Raw genomic sequence first — 14,875 nt, 5'->3', positions numbered from 1 at the left:
AGTGTGTTAAAGTAATGTAGGTTATATTAAATATTACTGGGCAAATTTTACATGGATTGTCACTGAGGTTTGTAACGATTCTCATGGTCCCCAGAGAATGAATTGTATTGACTCTAGCGCTCCCTCCACTGTTAATCTAATGGCACCAACGGGTATTAAACTTGTCAAATGCTTTGACTCTTTGAAAACTAATCCCACTCATCTGAACTTTTTACTTTGGCGATATTATCATGTAGCTCAGCATTGTGCTGCTAGCATGACTGTCTAAAGAGGGCATACACTCACTGAAAGACACACAATACAGTAACAGACCACAAATAAAACTGATATTCAGAGAATTGTATTGATGAAGTAACATGAAAAGTGGGCAGATACCAAGTTGAACTAGTCTTAATTTTGAGACAATGACCAATGGGAGTGTGTGATACAATTGAATGACAAATGAAGCAAATACAGATGTCCCCAAATGTTTACTGCAAACAAACAACGTCCAAGACTTTGGCTACCAGCACCAAATCCACATGCTAATGGCGGGCTTGGACCGTCGGGTGAACCCACATGGTGCTTTCCACATTTTTTCTCTGTATTTTCTCTGTATCGGTTAAAACACACGTGCTACCAGACTCTTACTCTTGTACACTTGCCCAAAATATTCACAGTAAACTGCAACAGCCTAATTTAGTGTCCACATTTTGTAACTTTTGGGAAATTTGCGACACATTTAGGCAGAACCTGGACTTTCAATTATTTAATCAGTGAAGTGTTGTTTGAGGGTTAATTTTTTTAGGTTTAAGTGAAGCACACATACAGAATAAAGAAGAATAGAGTGACAGAGGAATGCACTACTGGGGCCTTCAGCCATTGTGTCCTGATACAATATGTGACTTCCTTTAGATGCCAGACACCACAAACACACACATGCACATACATTAGAGTTGAATAGCAGGCAGCGAGGCACCAGGCCCACTTCCTTTGGAGATGTGGACAAGAGAGAAGAGAGGGGGAGAGAGAGAGAGCTAGAGAGAGAGAGAGAGAGAGAGAGAGAGAGAGAGAGAGAGAGGCTGGTATAAACTAGCCTCACACACATTTCTTTTCAGTTCAGACCTCTGGACCCAAACTGCTCCCATCTGTCTCTATCGATGCAGTGACAGGCTGTCGGACATAAAGTTTCCTCAAGTTCTTCAAGTTGAGATTCAGTGACTGAAACAAATACACAGCTGGACAGTTTCTACTATACATCGCTGCTTCAAACATCTGCTGATCGCTGAGGATCACCTCTGAAGGAGACGGAGCGCCTTCCTTAAAGGCCGCTCAACAGAGGAAGGCGAACATCCATCACTCTAAACTTCACTCAAGCTTTTCTCAGGCTTATTCAGGATTTACAGTTCCTGCTTCTGTATCCTAAACCAGGTAAAGTGTGTGTGCATCAGGACTTTTGTACTTACTGCTTATTTTGCGGGGTTTATGCCTTAATTGCAAGGCAAATTTGCAAAATATTAAAATACTCAAAAGTAAAATGTTTAAGCATTTTCACTGAATAAAATTTTTATCTTTTATTGCTTTCCAATTAATTTTCACTAAATCAACATTTTTGTAGCTCACTGGTGACAAAAAATATATTTAATTGGAGAAATAAAACGTAAAGAGAAGCTTGAAAACCATTACAGGTTTTAAACACTGTTCTTGCACCTAAGGTGCAATTTATCTGCTATTATATAAATAATTAAAGATAAAACTAACGTCCTTGTACGAGACAGACGGATGGATTATCATGAGATCTGATCTGGTCTCAGTTCTGGAAAATCATGACATATTTTCTTATTCGTAGTTCCTCAAACTGCAAATGTTTAGTGTCTGCAGAAAGATGAAAAATGAAAAACGTTAGCGTTTTACAGAGTCAGTAAAATGCAGAAAATGAAGATGCCATAGGTATTTTAGTTTTGATGTTTTTTTTTAATTAGCGTGTATGCATGTAGTGGCTTTAGTGAGCTGACGTATTAATGATTTCATTTACAGAGTATTAATAGTGAGTTATAAATACAGCTTGTTATCGGATTAAAGACATCCTCAAGTCTGAGCGATGTCACTGTTCATCGTTAATCATTGTAAACCAACAGAGGAAAGAGAAATCCTGTGTATGCGCGCGTGTGTGTATATGGTCGCTGCTGGGCCTTGCAACTTCTTGAGAGTTAAAATCTCTCTTGGCTTTAGGGTGGAGGTTGGAATTAGATTCTGGTTAGATTATGGGTAGTTGAGATGGTTAATGTTAGCATAAAGGGCTAAAGAATACAATAAGCCAATGGAAAGTCCTCACTTAGATAGAAACATGAGTTTCTTTGTATTTATGGGTGTGTGTGTGAGTATACCTCTGTGGAAAACTTTTTGGTATAAATGGCAATTGTGTCGGGCCCAGAAATCCTCATGGGAACCAAATCCTGATCACATTCAGGCAAAGGGTTCTGAATTCAAGTCAATGATATGTCCTAACAAGGATAGCTAGTCCAACTTGTGTGTGCCATTATCGAGACAGGATGCAGGACAATACTGAGGGCTGGACAATGAACACACACACATATACACACAAACACATGCATGCAAAGGTCAGGAGAAAGTCTATACAAGGAAGTAATATTGTTATTAATGATGCTGGGAGCACTTGTGAAAGACATAAATATACACACAGAGATATACACACACGTCTGACATGGACTGGTCAAAGCCTTTTGGTTTCACAAAAACAGGAAGGGTTGGGCATTTAATAAATAAGGCACAATAAAAATAATCCGATTTTAATCTCTTTTTTTAATCTTGTGTCTCTGCAAACGTTATCTTCATTTTTTATTTGAGTTTTGGACTTTTTCTGCAATGCAGCTTCCAAAACAGTTGATAGTTAAAATACAAGTTAAAGTCACTTAGAGTGCCTCTTAAGAGTTTTTGCAACCTGCAGAATCTTCTACATTTCCACATAAAAAATCTCTCAGGACATCAGTGGATATTCATTATGACTTGCAAAAGTATGTGAACCCCTTCAGTAACTCGTGTGACTTCCTTGTGCAGCAATAACAGTTCAGTTGAGTCTATGGTAACTCCTTATCAGTCGTCTTAACCATTCAAGAACGACTTGTGTTATGGGGGTCATTGTCTTGCTGCATGATCTAGTTTCTATTAAGGTTCAGCTTTCAGGTGTCCTGACATTTTCTTTTGACTGGTATTATTCAGAAGTTATTGGACCATCAATGATGACAAGCTGTCCTGGTCCAGATGCAGCAAAACAGACCCAAACAAGGACATTACCACCCCTATATTACACAGACAAGATGAGGTTCTGATGCTGGAATGTAGTGCTGCTTCATCTCCAGACATGAACCTCTCATTTAAACCAAACAATTCTACTTTAGTCTCTTCCGTCCACAAAACATTTACCCAATAGCCTTCTGGCTTATCCACATGATGTTTAGCAAACTGCTGACGGGCCAAAATATGCTTTTTGGAGAACAGTGGCTTTGTCTTTGCTCCTCAGTGTTGATGGTAGATTCATGAACATTGACATTATCCAATGTGACAGAGGCCTGTTGTTGTGTAGAAGCTAACCTGGGCTCCTTTGTGACCTCTAGGACAGTTGTCTTAAATCTCCTCCATTTGTTCACAATCTGTCTGACTGTGGATTGCAAATTCCAATTCCAAAAGTAGAGATGGTGTTGTAACATTTTCCAGTCTGATGAGCAACAACAATTTTTCTGAGCTCGTCATAAAGCTTAAAGAATTTCTTTCCCCCAAGCCTTTTATGAAGGGATTTTAGTTAGGCAACAATTTGGGGAGTTACTGGTGGAGCAGGCTTGACACCGACAAAATGCATCAAAATGAGTGCTGTTTGTAAATGTAATGAAATTCTAAAATATGGACATACCAGGATGTAAAACATAAAGAGAATTGCAGAGGAGAAGAGTCTGTGTAATAAGACCAGCTTCAAAATATTGACATTGAGCACTGTCTTTAATTCAGTAGGTATGTAAAAAAAGAAAATAATTCAGTTCAGTTCGGTGTTGTTTATTTTGTCTTGTACAGTTCAGACAACACAAAAAAATGGTGCATGTTAAACCAATAAGCACAGACTAAACAATAATGAGTTAAAAGACTTTAAAATCAGAGGACAAAAGAAAAGTGAGCAGAAAGACGTTGAAGAACAGAACAGAAAATGTCACAAATACTGAACGTAACACCAGGAAGGTACCAAACAATCTGATTCACAATGAGGCGAACTATTAGAACTATACTGACTCATGAGAAAGGAAGTTCCCCCAGGACACTCATTAAACCGCACTCCTTTAACTCCTTTCACATTAGCAGGTGTAATAAACACTGCAGACTCTAGGTGGCCAGTAACTCACAAACATGCTCATATCATGTTAAAATATATTGAGACTTTTTTTTTTTAGGGCAAAGGTTACAATTAGTTCATAGTTGGGGTTAGCATAAGGATTTGGATTAGGCACTTAGTTGAGATGGTTAGGGTTTGGGTAAGGGACCAGGCAATGCATTGTGTCAATGGAAGGTCCTCACAAAGATAGAAACACGGGTTTGTGTGTGGTATCAGCGTTTACAGTGGACGTCTAGTTTTCCTTCCCCTGAGACAGGCGGAGGGGGAGTGTGGGAACCGAGAGTGAAGCTAAACTAAGACATGGGCACAGACGTTTTTATTGATGAGGTCATGGCCGTGGTGGCAACAGGGGTCAGCGGGTCAAGATACTAAAAGAACACACACGTTTTTACACACACGCAAATCGGCAACAGAACAGTTTCTGGAGTAAGCGTTTTGAATAAATATCCAGAAAAAGCAACTTAATAAACCACTTTGAAAATATTAGCGATACTGAGTCTTCAGAGATAGACGGATGGAAAGAGGGCATAGCAGGATAATACAATTAAAGTAAAGAATGTCAGTGTAATGGTCAAATTAACAAAAAGAATAACAGACATTTATGTTTCCTTTATGCAGTGCTTCAAATCTTTTTTTTTTGTTTCATTGCATTGTATTGTTTTCACTGATGCATCAACTCTTCCACCTCAGCGAAACTGAAGTAAATATGTGAAACACAATGTAGCTCCATGTGCTCTTCAAATATTACTGGGTTTGTCATGAAAACGGGTTAAATCTACTGTGTGTTTCAACAAATCTCTGCAAGTCTGACCAACATTTTTGACTGACAGTTATGAAGTCATAGTTGTTACAGTTTGTTGAAATATAATCGATTCATTTAAGGTCCTCATTTCCAACATAAGTCAGTCAGAATGGTATATTTTCAAAAAGATAAAGAGCTGCTAGCAAGTGATGTGTATTTAATAGTTAGTTTACTTGCTGCGAAGACATTTCTTACTCATTTATTCACTGGATTTAGTTGAAATGCTTTCTAGAAACACAAGGGAGCTCACTAATGAAGGCAAAAGAGAAGACGGAGGTAGAAAAGGAAAAAGAGAAACACATATTCAGATGTATTTATCACAAAATAAACCCCAAAATGAGCTGAATACATTGAAAGACTTTGAGATTTATTGAATATCAGTATGACAGCATGGCTAAAATGTTGGCAGGATCACCTCATTCAAAATACATCACAAATGAGTAAATGCGATGTACCTGAATGCACCGTGTGACCCACCTGACCCTGCTGTAGATGTAGATTTAAACCCACGTGCTCTCTGTTCCTCAGGTGGACCTTTTGGTGCAGAGCGACAGCTGAGAAATTACCATTTGCAGAGTTGAAATAAACCTTTGCTGAGCTGTAATCAGTCATGGCAGACTGGAGCCTTCTGGGAAACTTCCTGGAGGAAGTACAGGAACACTCTACCTCTGTTGGCAAGGCATGATGCACAAACACACAGTAACACACGTACACACACACACTGAATGCCAGAACGGCACCAGTCTGCCGTCCTGTCCACATGATGGACAAACATACACACAACTGAAATAACATTTATGAATTACCAAATCATCCTGTTTAATTTGTGCATCCTGGCCCATAGTTTATGTCTCAGTCTAAACCTCTAGAAATAAAGTTATGTCATGTATTATTTATTTAGATGATCAAACTACAGAAAAAGGCTTCATCCTATCTTAAATTTCTAAATAATATGAACTTGGGCATGTTATAAATATTGAATTCAGTTATATATTTGTGTTCAACTTATTATTAAGACATGACAAGCATCTGAAGAATAAAACTATAAACTGTTTGACATTACTGAATTAATAGCCACATTTATTGGACAGTCCTGCCATTCAATCTGGGTTTTTTTGTTTTCTCCTCCTTAAATCTACACACTCTCATACAAGAAGAACAAATATTACTATATTTCAATATGTTTCTAAAAGTTTGAATATTTGTTGCTTCTTTGCTCCACAGGTGTGGCTGACCATCCTGTTTATCTTCCGTATCCTGGTGCTTGGGACGGCGGCTGAGTCTTCTTGGGGAGACGAGCAGGAAGATTTTAACTGTGACACTGAGCAGCCAGGCTGCGAGAACGTCTGTTACGACCGAGCATTCCCCATAGCTCATATACGATACTGGGTAATAAACTGCACCAGCGGACAATAGGTCAGAGGATGAAAACAGAAACCTGCTTTAAAATCAGCAGTTACTAAAATACTAAATGAAGAATTTAAATCTTAGAGATTGAATTATGAAATTATGTTACATGATATTAGATCCTAAAATTACTGTGTTACATTCATGGACTAATGTTTTAATTTATCAACTACAAATTGCATAAACCATTTTTATAACTGCTGCAAGCCTTATTGTAATGGTTGTAAACATTAAGAATAGTGTAGTTAATAAGCTCTATAATAGAAAGTAGCGCAGTAGTCCATTCATTTTAAGAGTCATTAACCCTTAATCAAACCGTTTTTAATTCTCAGCGTAACTGTTGTCTTTCCAGGTTCTCCAGATTGTGTTTGTGTCCACGCCGAGTCTGATCTACATGGGCCACGCCATGCACACGGTTCGCAGAGAGGAGAAGAGGAAGAGCAGAGAGGAGGAAGAGGGAGATGGGGGTGGGAGAGAGGACGACCCAGGAGGAGGGGAAGGGGGAGGAGGAGGGGGAGAGAAACAGGGGAGAAAGGGAGAGGATGACAGAGGAAAGGAAAAAAACGAAGGTTCATCAGCAGGTCGAGTTCGCCTGAAGGGAGCGCTGCTGCGGACATACATACTGAGCATACTGATACGCACCGTCATGGAGGTAAATGTTACTGCTACTGCTTGCCATTTTTCAGCCAACTGTCTTTGGTTTTTTGCACATGTACAGCAGGGTACATGTCTAAGTAACATTCACATGAATGCCAGGTCCAAAAGTTTCCCAGCGGAACGTTGTACTGTTGACAAGATGATCAATGTTATTAACTTCACCTGTCAGTGGTTTGAATGTTTGGGCTGATCGGTGTATGTTTAATTGATTGGTACTGGAACTCAAAATCCAGCCCCAAGAGTCAGTGGTGCTTTCTGCAGTGAAACCATGTCAACTTGAAGTTCTGGTGCACTCTCTTTTCTCTTCAAATTGATTTTGCTGTTTTTTTCCTCCAGAGGCTTTCTCCCATTTATGAACATTGGTTGGTCTTATCAGCTGTTACTAATCAATATTAATACCGTGGGTTATTCCATGTTCCTCATCATGTGGCAGGAAGATAATAATAGCTGACTTGCTAAAGACACAATATTTACCTGTTGTGGCAGTGATTCAGCCTATAGAACAAAACAAAGTAAGAGGACGCAAGTCTTAGCTGCTGCCTTCAATAACAAGTATCTCGTTGCAGTTTTCAGAAAAGGGGTCTAAGAACATGAATGAAAAGGCTGATTTAAAAGTAGTTTAATTAAAAGATTGTACAAAAATCCAAGCAAGCAAACTAAGTATGAGGGAACAGGCGAGATACAATCTAAACAGGCAGGCAATAACTGACTGGTATTTACACTAATCAGGGAACAGGGTAAAGGTGATGAGGTGACTGGAGACCAGGGGCAGCTAAGGTGATGCTACTGTGGTGACGAGAGATGGTGATGGTGACAACTAGGAGGAATGAATGAAGGACGGAACATATCTGGCATATCTCAGGCCAATAATCTGATCTCCAACTGTAAATAAAACCTGACTGTGACGGTGCCTTTATCCAGGTGGTGTTCCTGTGTCTCCAGTACTTCCTGTATGGAATCTTCCTCCATCCTCTTTATGTCTGCAAGGTAAAAGCATGAATTATCTTGGATTTGTTCTGTACAATAAGAACATGTTATAACATGATGTTATGTCTTGTCATTCTCATTCTCTCTCAGGCCTGGCCTTGTCCACACCCAGTCAACTGTTACGTCTCAAGGCCGACAGAGAAGAATGTCTTCATAGTGTTCATGCTGGTCGTGTCGGCTGTGTCTATGGTCCTCAGTGTGCTCGAACTGCATCACCTGGCATGGAGACACTGTTGCAGGTAGGAACTCACATTTGTTTTGCAGATATTTGAGCGTACAAGTGTACAAGTGGCGTTGTCCTTTCGAAGTGCAAAGTAAACTGTACAATTTAAAATATGTATACTGTATTGTATTGAAATTCAAAATTTAGGCTAAAAAATATTTAATTTTTAACTTGCAGTTTTAACATCTGAGGTAAATTACCCAACATAATGAGCACTTTCAGGGAGTTTCAGCTCATTGTCCCACTGTCCTGATTCAGCCCAGCATCATTTTCAGTCTTATCATACGGCCATTTTTAATGTAAAACCTCAAAACCTGCTGTAAGCTGCCCGCTCAGATACAGTTAGTGACACATTGGTAAACACAGTGATGGATCTAGCAGCTAAAAATAACATATAAAATTGTCCTCAGAAGTTGGTAGAGACTAAAAACAGATCACAGGAATTACTGTCTCTTCGTGACATCTAACTAGGTAACTAGCTGGATAGATTCAGAACATGTCTGAGGAAGTACATATTATACACTCCAGGAAAAGCTGCACGATGTGGCTGGGGAAATGAACATCTGGGCAACCCTCCTCAGCCTGCTGTCATCCCAGCCTGCTTGTGGATAAGTGGTGGAAAAATGGATAGGGATGTGGCTTGATTCACATCCTGCAGCTGCAAATGCTTGATTTCCCATAGCAGCGTTGCACCAATAATCTCAGCTACCCGACTTAATATTGTGTCAGTAATGTTTGTTCATATAATATCATATATTATAGTAATTTGATCAGGAAACAAAATGCACATGCACACTGAAAGTAAAGAGGAGGGGCACGTGTGACACTGAAGACTATATAATAAAAAATATATAATAAAAATATATAATAAAAAAATTAATTGAACAGAAAAAAGTATAGAACTTTTGACCATCAAATAACTGTTTGTCAAGATGCAAACAGCTCTTTAATTTTTTTTGAAGTCACCCCCTGATGCTTTTGTACTTTATACATTTACATTACAGTCTGATGTGTCACACATGCACATGTGGCCTTCCACACAAGCTCTCTCGCTCTCACACACAGAAATTCGCATTTTTAAGAGGACCATCACCAAATGTGCTTTATTTCAGACAAGTGTCTAGAAAAAACACCAGCGAGCCAGTCATGATACAGACCTGTAAACAAGATTACTGAATGCAGTGATCAGTTCATGTAGCTCTGTTGCTGTTTGAAAGAGGTGAACTCTGTAACCGTGACAAAGACTGACCTGCAGGAAACGTGTACAACACAGTCTCATGGCCGTTTGTGAAGCAGACACAATTTTGTTATTTCATTTTTTCTATTTTTTTTTGTTTGTTTTTAATGAAAATAATGAATAACATTCATTATTAATTTGCACTAGGCAGGATGATGCACACACTGGATATGGTGCAGACGTGAACGATTAGAGAATTCACATCCAAGGACGCAAATCAAATCAATCAAATTTCGTGACTAGCTCACAAACTCCCTGTAAAGCTGACCTGAGGTATACACTAACATGGAGTCCTGTGGTCCTGTGCATGTAGATATTTCTTTGAGATGTGCACAATACTCATGAATATTCAGAAAACAATAATAAAGAATAATCTATATATCAATTTGGCAATTTGCTTTTCTTCAAGAAAATGTACACCTACTTTCTTGTCAATTTTGACTGATTTGTTTTAGGAATAACTGATCATAACTGGTCCTGTTGTTTTCGCTGTATAATTACTAATGCAACCTCTGAGATAATAAATGAGATCCTGTAGTTAGCCTGCAGCTCCTGTATCACAAAATGCCTGTCCTTGCCGAGAGGGAATAATGTTCACTGCTTGAGGGGTGCAGTGTTTTTCATGCAAAGCTTTGCTAAAGATTTTTTAAAATGTGAGCTTTTCAGATGAACATTTTTGCTCAAACAAAGGAAAGAAATGGAAGAGGAATAAAAGCTCCTGCATTTCACATGAAAGGTTGAGAGCGAATACACCGACCCACTTGACACACATTTCTTCACGCCACACGCTTTTCCTTGTTAAGTGAAGGCAGAAATGCTGATCCAAAATCAATATATTTCTGAGTTAAGATAACTTTCTTTATTTTTAATTTTGATCAACCTCTTGAAATAAGTTATCAACTTAATAAAACAATGGACATGTAACAAATTGTATTTTTTATGCTGAAAAAGCTCATGTTTTTAAGTCATACTAACTAACCTCCTGAATCATTTTTTAGAGTGTGGAAAGGTGATGTTAGTGTTTATCAGTTGTTTCTGCTGCCCCCTAATGGCCAGAACAAAATTTACAATTGAGGTCTGTTTCAAAAATATCTTAAAGCTGTGGCATTTTACAAGACTAAGTCAGTTTCTACACATGATGAGTACTTGAGTACTTTTGACCACTGTTTTCTTTATTCTTTACTCTTATCGAACCCTTAAAGTCATCACATTGCGGTTTTGGTCAACAGTGAAGTGTATTCATAAACATAGGTTTTCTCTATTCAGGGTAGGAATGTATGTGTAAGACTTTGTGATTTTTTTAACCAGTTGAGTTCTTGAAACATATAAAGTACATTTCCCACAGTGAGAGTTCTGTGACTATTTTAAGCCATTTTAAGTGATTCAGCTTTTACTTCCTGGAATTTAACATAACATAACTGAACTGAATGAGAAGAAACCTTGGAGGTCCAAAACATGACTGTGGGAATGAAGCAGGGCTAATTTTAGGTCCCACAGAACAAATGGTGTACCATTGTTTCATAAACTCACACTGCCATGATACAGTTAAAACATTACAGTTGCTAATTGTTAATTAAATGACTCAAACTCTTCATTGCAGGAAAGTCCTCTTGGCAAAGGTCATCACTTCTGCCAAAGCCCCTCTAACCCGCCAACTCTCTCTGTCCCCTCCGCCACCATCAACCCCACCTCCAGATTTCAACCAGTGTGTCACCGGCTCCTCGCATTACCTACCCCTCCCTTTCCCCAACCATCGACTGGCCAACCAGCAAAACTCAGAGAACATGGCCACAGAGAAGAACAAAATGGCCGCCGCTGTGGAAGAAGTAAACTTCCTCCAGATGAGCTGTTATTCGCACCTCCAGGATGGCAGATACCTGAGGAATGACGCCAACCGTTACAGCACTGACAGCAGGGACATAAATTGCCCTCAGATCCAAAATGGCGGCCCCGATGGGCTGCTGCTGAAGGACAAACGAAGATTCAGCAAAACCAGCGGCACTAGCAGCCGAACGAGAGCGGACGACCTCTCTGTGTAGAAACCAGACGGATTCAGCTATTCACACAACACGACGTGCACATCTGCTCAGCTTCTCATGTAAGCCAGCTGCCAAAATCAGAGCCACTTAGCATAAATGCTGTCCGTCTGTTGCGAAAACTTTGTTTTTCTGTTTTGACAATAATCTCTGCAACGTCACTGCTTTCCTAATTCCTTTCTTTTGACATTATATGACTTTCAAAGCTAAACCTACAAAGGAAGGAGCAATACACCAAGAAACACTCATTCATGATTTGATTACCAGTTGTGGGCAGTCTGGACTGAAGAACCTACAAAAGCATTTTCCCTCTTCTTCTTCTTCTCAAATGTGAACCTTGTGTGAACTGCAGCAGCGACTCAATCTAAAGTTACCATCAGAATCTTAATGTGTCACACACTTTATGATTTTAATCTGTCAATACCAACCAACGTCAATCCCCATATCATATTCATAGTTGTCTCAGAAGTCGTAATGTGTGTCAATAGTGGCTTAAAATTTGCACTAAACTCCAGACAAACGTGCTTTTTAAAGCAGTGCACAAAGAGTCCATGCACATTTGTCTGGATGGTGATGTTTGACATCATGTAATGACAGGCAGCTGTTAAAAAACAGCACTTACTGTGATTTAACACAGTGAAATTTCAAATTTGAAGTAAGACATCTCCTATCCTGCTGCAGCTGCGCGATAATATAGAGATGAAAATTTGCACTGCATTCACTGGGATCTGTAACGGTCGCTTATAAAGATGTAGAGGCACATATTGCAGGAACGTTTTATAATAAATCACCAATGTAAAGTGTTTTTTTTGTAACGTGATTGCAGATCATTCTGTGATAATTTATTAGTCTATTGCACAAAGACTTTTTAATTTCTCTGTATAGCAATCACATTTAACATGTTCAGACGTGTGCAATACATTTGTGTCGGAAATTTCATTGAATATATTCTGAGAATAACCACTTAAAATATCCTTAGAAAGATATAAACATGTACATGTACTCCAAAACTTAAAATCAGTCAATCTTTAATGTAGTTCTGACTGCTTTTTGAGATCATTTTAAAGCAGGACATGTAAAAATTATTTTTTGGTAGTTATTATGTTGTTTTTCTACACGTGACTGGTTTGCAGCTCTTGAATCTACCCAGGAAATAACAACTGAGCCTTTCATCTGTGGAAGTCACAACACCGAGGCTCTTCAGCTAACGTTTTACCTGAGGACTGAGCCAGGTTGATTTCTTTTTGCACTGGAACTTGACAGGTGTACTTCTGCGTAACTGCCCAGTCGTGATTTTTATTGTATAACTCAAAGTCTGACCTGTTGTGGCTTGTTTGAACTGTAACTGAAGCAATTTCTGTTGGACACAGCCACAGTAGACAAAGACGTTTGTCCACATAATATTTTCACACCAGCATGTTGTTTTTTAAGACAAATGTATCATCCGAACTGTGTCATTTTGGAACACTATTTGGGCTGTATTGTGGATTTTATCATTTGGACCGAAGCACAAGAGGCTACAGCCTCTACAGTCTGAAATCACTACTACTGTAGATTTTGTGTTTTTTATATATAACATTACCTGATAGATGATTGCTTCAATCAGTGAAAACGTAAAATTGTTTGATATGTATTATTCTACTTGAATAACGTGAATGCTGTGTATGTTTTAAAGGATTTCCAGATAAAACTACAGATAAAACTTTTTAGAGTGTGTGTTTTACATGAGGAAACGCAAGTGCAGAGCTCTTTATGGCCACGCAGCACATATCTGGACTCTTTTGGGGTCAGTAAACGTATCAGTACTTAACCTAACAGGACTAAGTTGTAAAGCTACACTAAAGGTAATAACTGTGTCTGTGTCTTTTCAAAGTATGAAATGCACAGAAGAAGGACTGGGGATGCCATTACAGTGCAGCAGCATAAACACCGCTGACAGTGAAACCACTAAATGAAGTTCAGCCAAGTTTGTTTTTTTCTGCGAGTAAAAGGCCTTTAGCTGGTGCATCAAACTCAGTGAATAACACTTAAACATCACTAATTAACTTCAATGCAATTAAGTCAATAGAGTCTTCCAACTTCCAGGATGCTGTAAATTAGTAATTTGCACCCTTGACACATTTAAATAACAAAACAGAAACAATTTATTTATTTAGTTTAATATATTCAAAGACAAAATAGCATTTAGCTAGCATGGCATAGCCAAACTCTATACTTTTTAAAATACCTAAAAGTCAATCGGAGCAATTTTGTTGTAAAGACATTCACGTAGGTATGACTATGTCGTTGTTACTCTGCTGTCCATCACCGCATAAAGACAAAACTATTTGATTCCAGACCAATTTTATGCACAAACATTTTGTGGGCACTGGAAGTTGGTCTGGTAGTAAGTAAGGAGTAGTAATTTAAGGAATGTAATTTGTGTGATGTCATTTCATTGCTCCATTAATTACTTTATATTACATCATGTTAAGAGCAGTGGCACTCAAACTAGGGGTTAGGGACCCTTAAATTGGTCAATCTGGTTGGTCATGAGATGATTAACGGCCTTGTCTTTGTTAAAGATCATTTTGCCATTTTCTGGCCTACTCAAATGAAATCATCTGTGTAGTTCAGGACCATCTCATAGACTCCATAAACACAACAATAGATTCCAGTCAGGACCTTTTTGCTAAGGAGCCATAGTAAATGCAGAACCATCTTGGTTTTAAGATACATTTCTATGATGCGCTCTTATTTCTTAAGAGTAGTTTCACGAGTAGTTACACGATTATTATCAGCACTAATATCCCATTGCACCTAAAGGCTGTTCACATGCTGACCTTTGAGTGACTGACTATTTTTGCTTTAACACAAGTGCTTCAGTGATGGACAGACATAAGACAGTAACTGGTGAGAAACTCTGGACAGTCTAAGAAATCCTGCTTGGTTCCCATGGCCAGTGCCCAGTTTGGGACAGGGCCCGACGGGAGAATCCCCAGGAAGGTCATCTGAAAATATTTCGGAATGTTTGGAACTCCAGCATGGAAGGGTTTGGGGTTTCTGTTTTCTTTCCCTTTTTTTCCACTCCTCTTTTCCGATCTTTGGCGTTTATATTTAAGTTGTACAGATTGAGTTCATGTTTAGGATTATTAATAATCTTAAATAG

At 38.7% G+C, this 14,875-nt stretch overlaps 1 protein-coding gene across 1 annotated transcript; it reads left to right on the top strand.

The window, feature by feature from the left end:
* Nucleotides 1–5,790: 5,790 nt before the first annotated feature.
* On the top strand, nt 5,791–13,197 carry LOC311500611 (gap junction alpha-5 protein-like; the record flags this gene model as incomplete). Its single annotated transcript, XM_084562123.1, has 6 exons — nt 5,791–5,859; nt 6,405–6,569; nt 6,940–7,239; nt 8,166–8,231; nt 8,322–8,470; nt 11,292–13,197. 6 exons carry the CDS (start codon nt 5,791–5,793, stop codon nt 11,728–11,730), a joined length of 1,188 nt encoding a protein of 395 aa, XP_084418249.1. The 3' UTR covers nt 11,731–13,197.
* Between the last annotated feature and the right edge of the window lie 1,678 nt (nt 13,198–14,875).

Source organism: Chelon labrosus (assembly GCF_963514085.1).
Source record: "Chelon labrosus genome assembly, chromosome: 15".
NCBI lineage: Eukaryota > Metazoa > Chordata > Actinopteri > Mugiliformes > Mugilidae > Chelon > Chelon labrosus.
The sequence above is the reverse complement of the archived record's forward strand: the minus strand, read 5'-3'. Positions and strand labels throughout refer to the sequence as shown.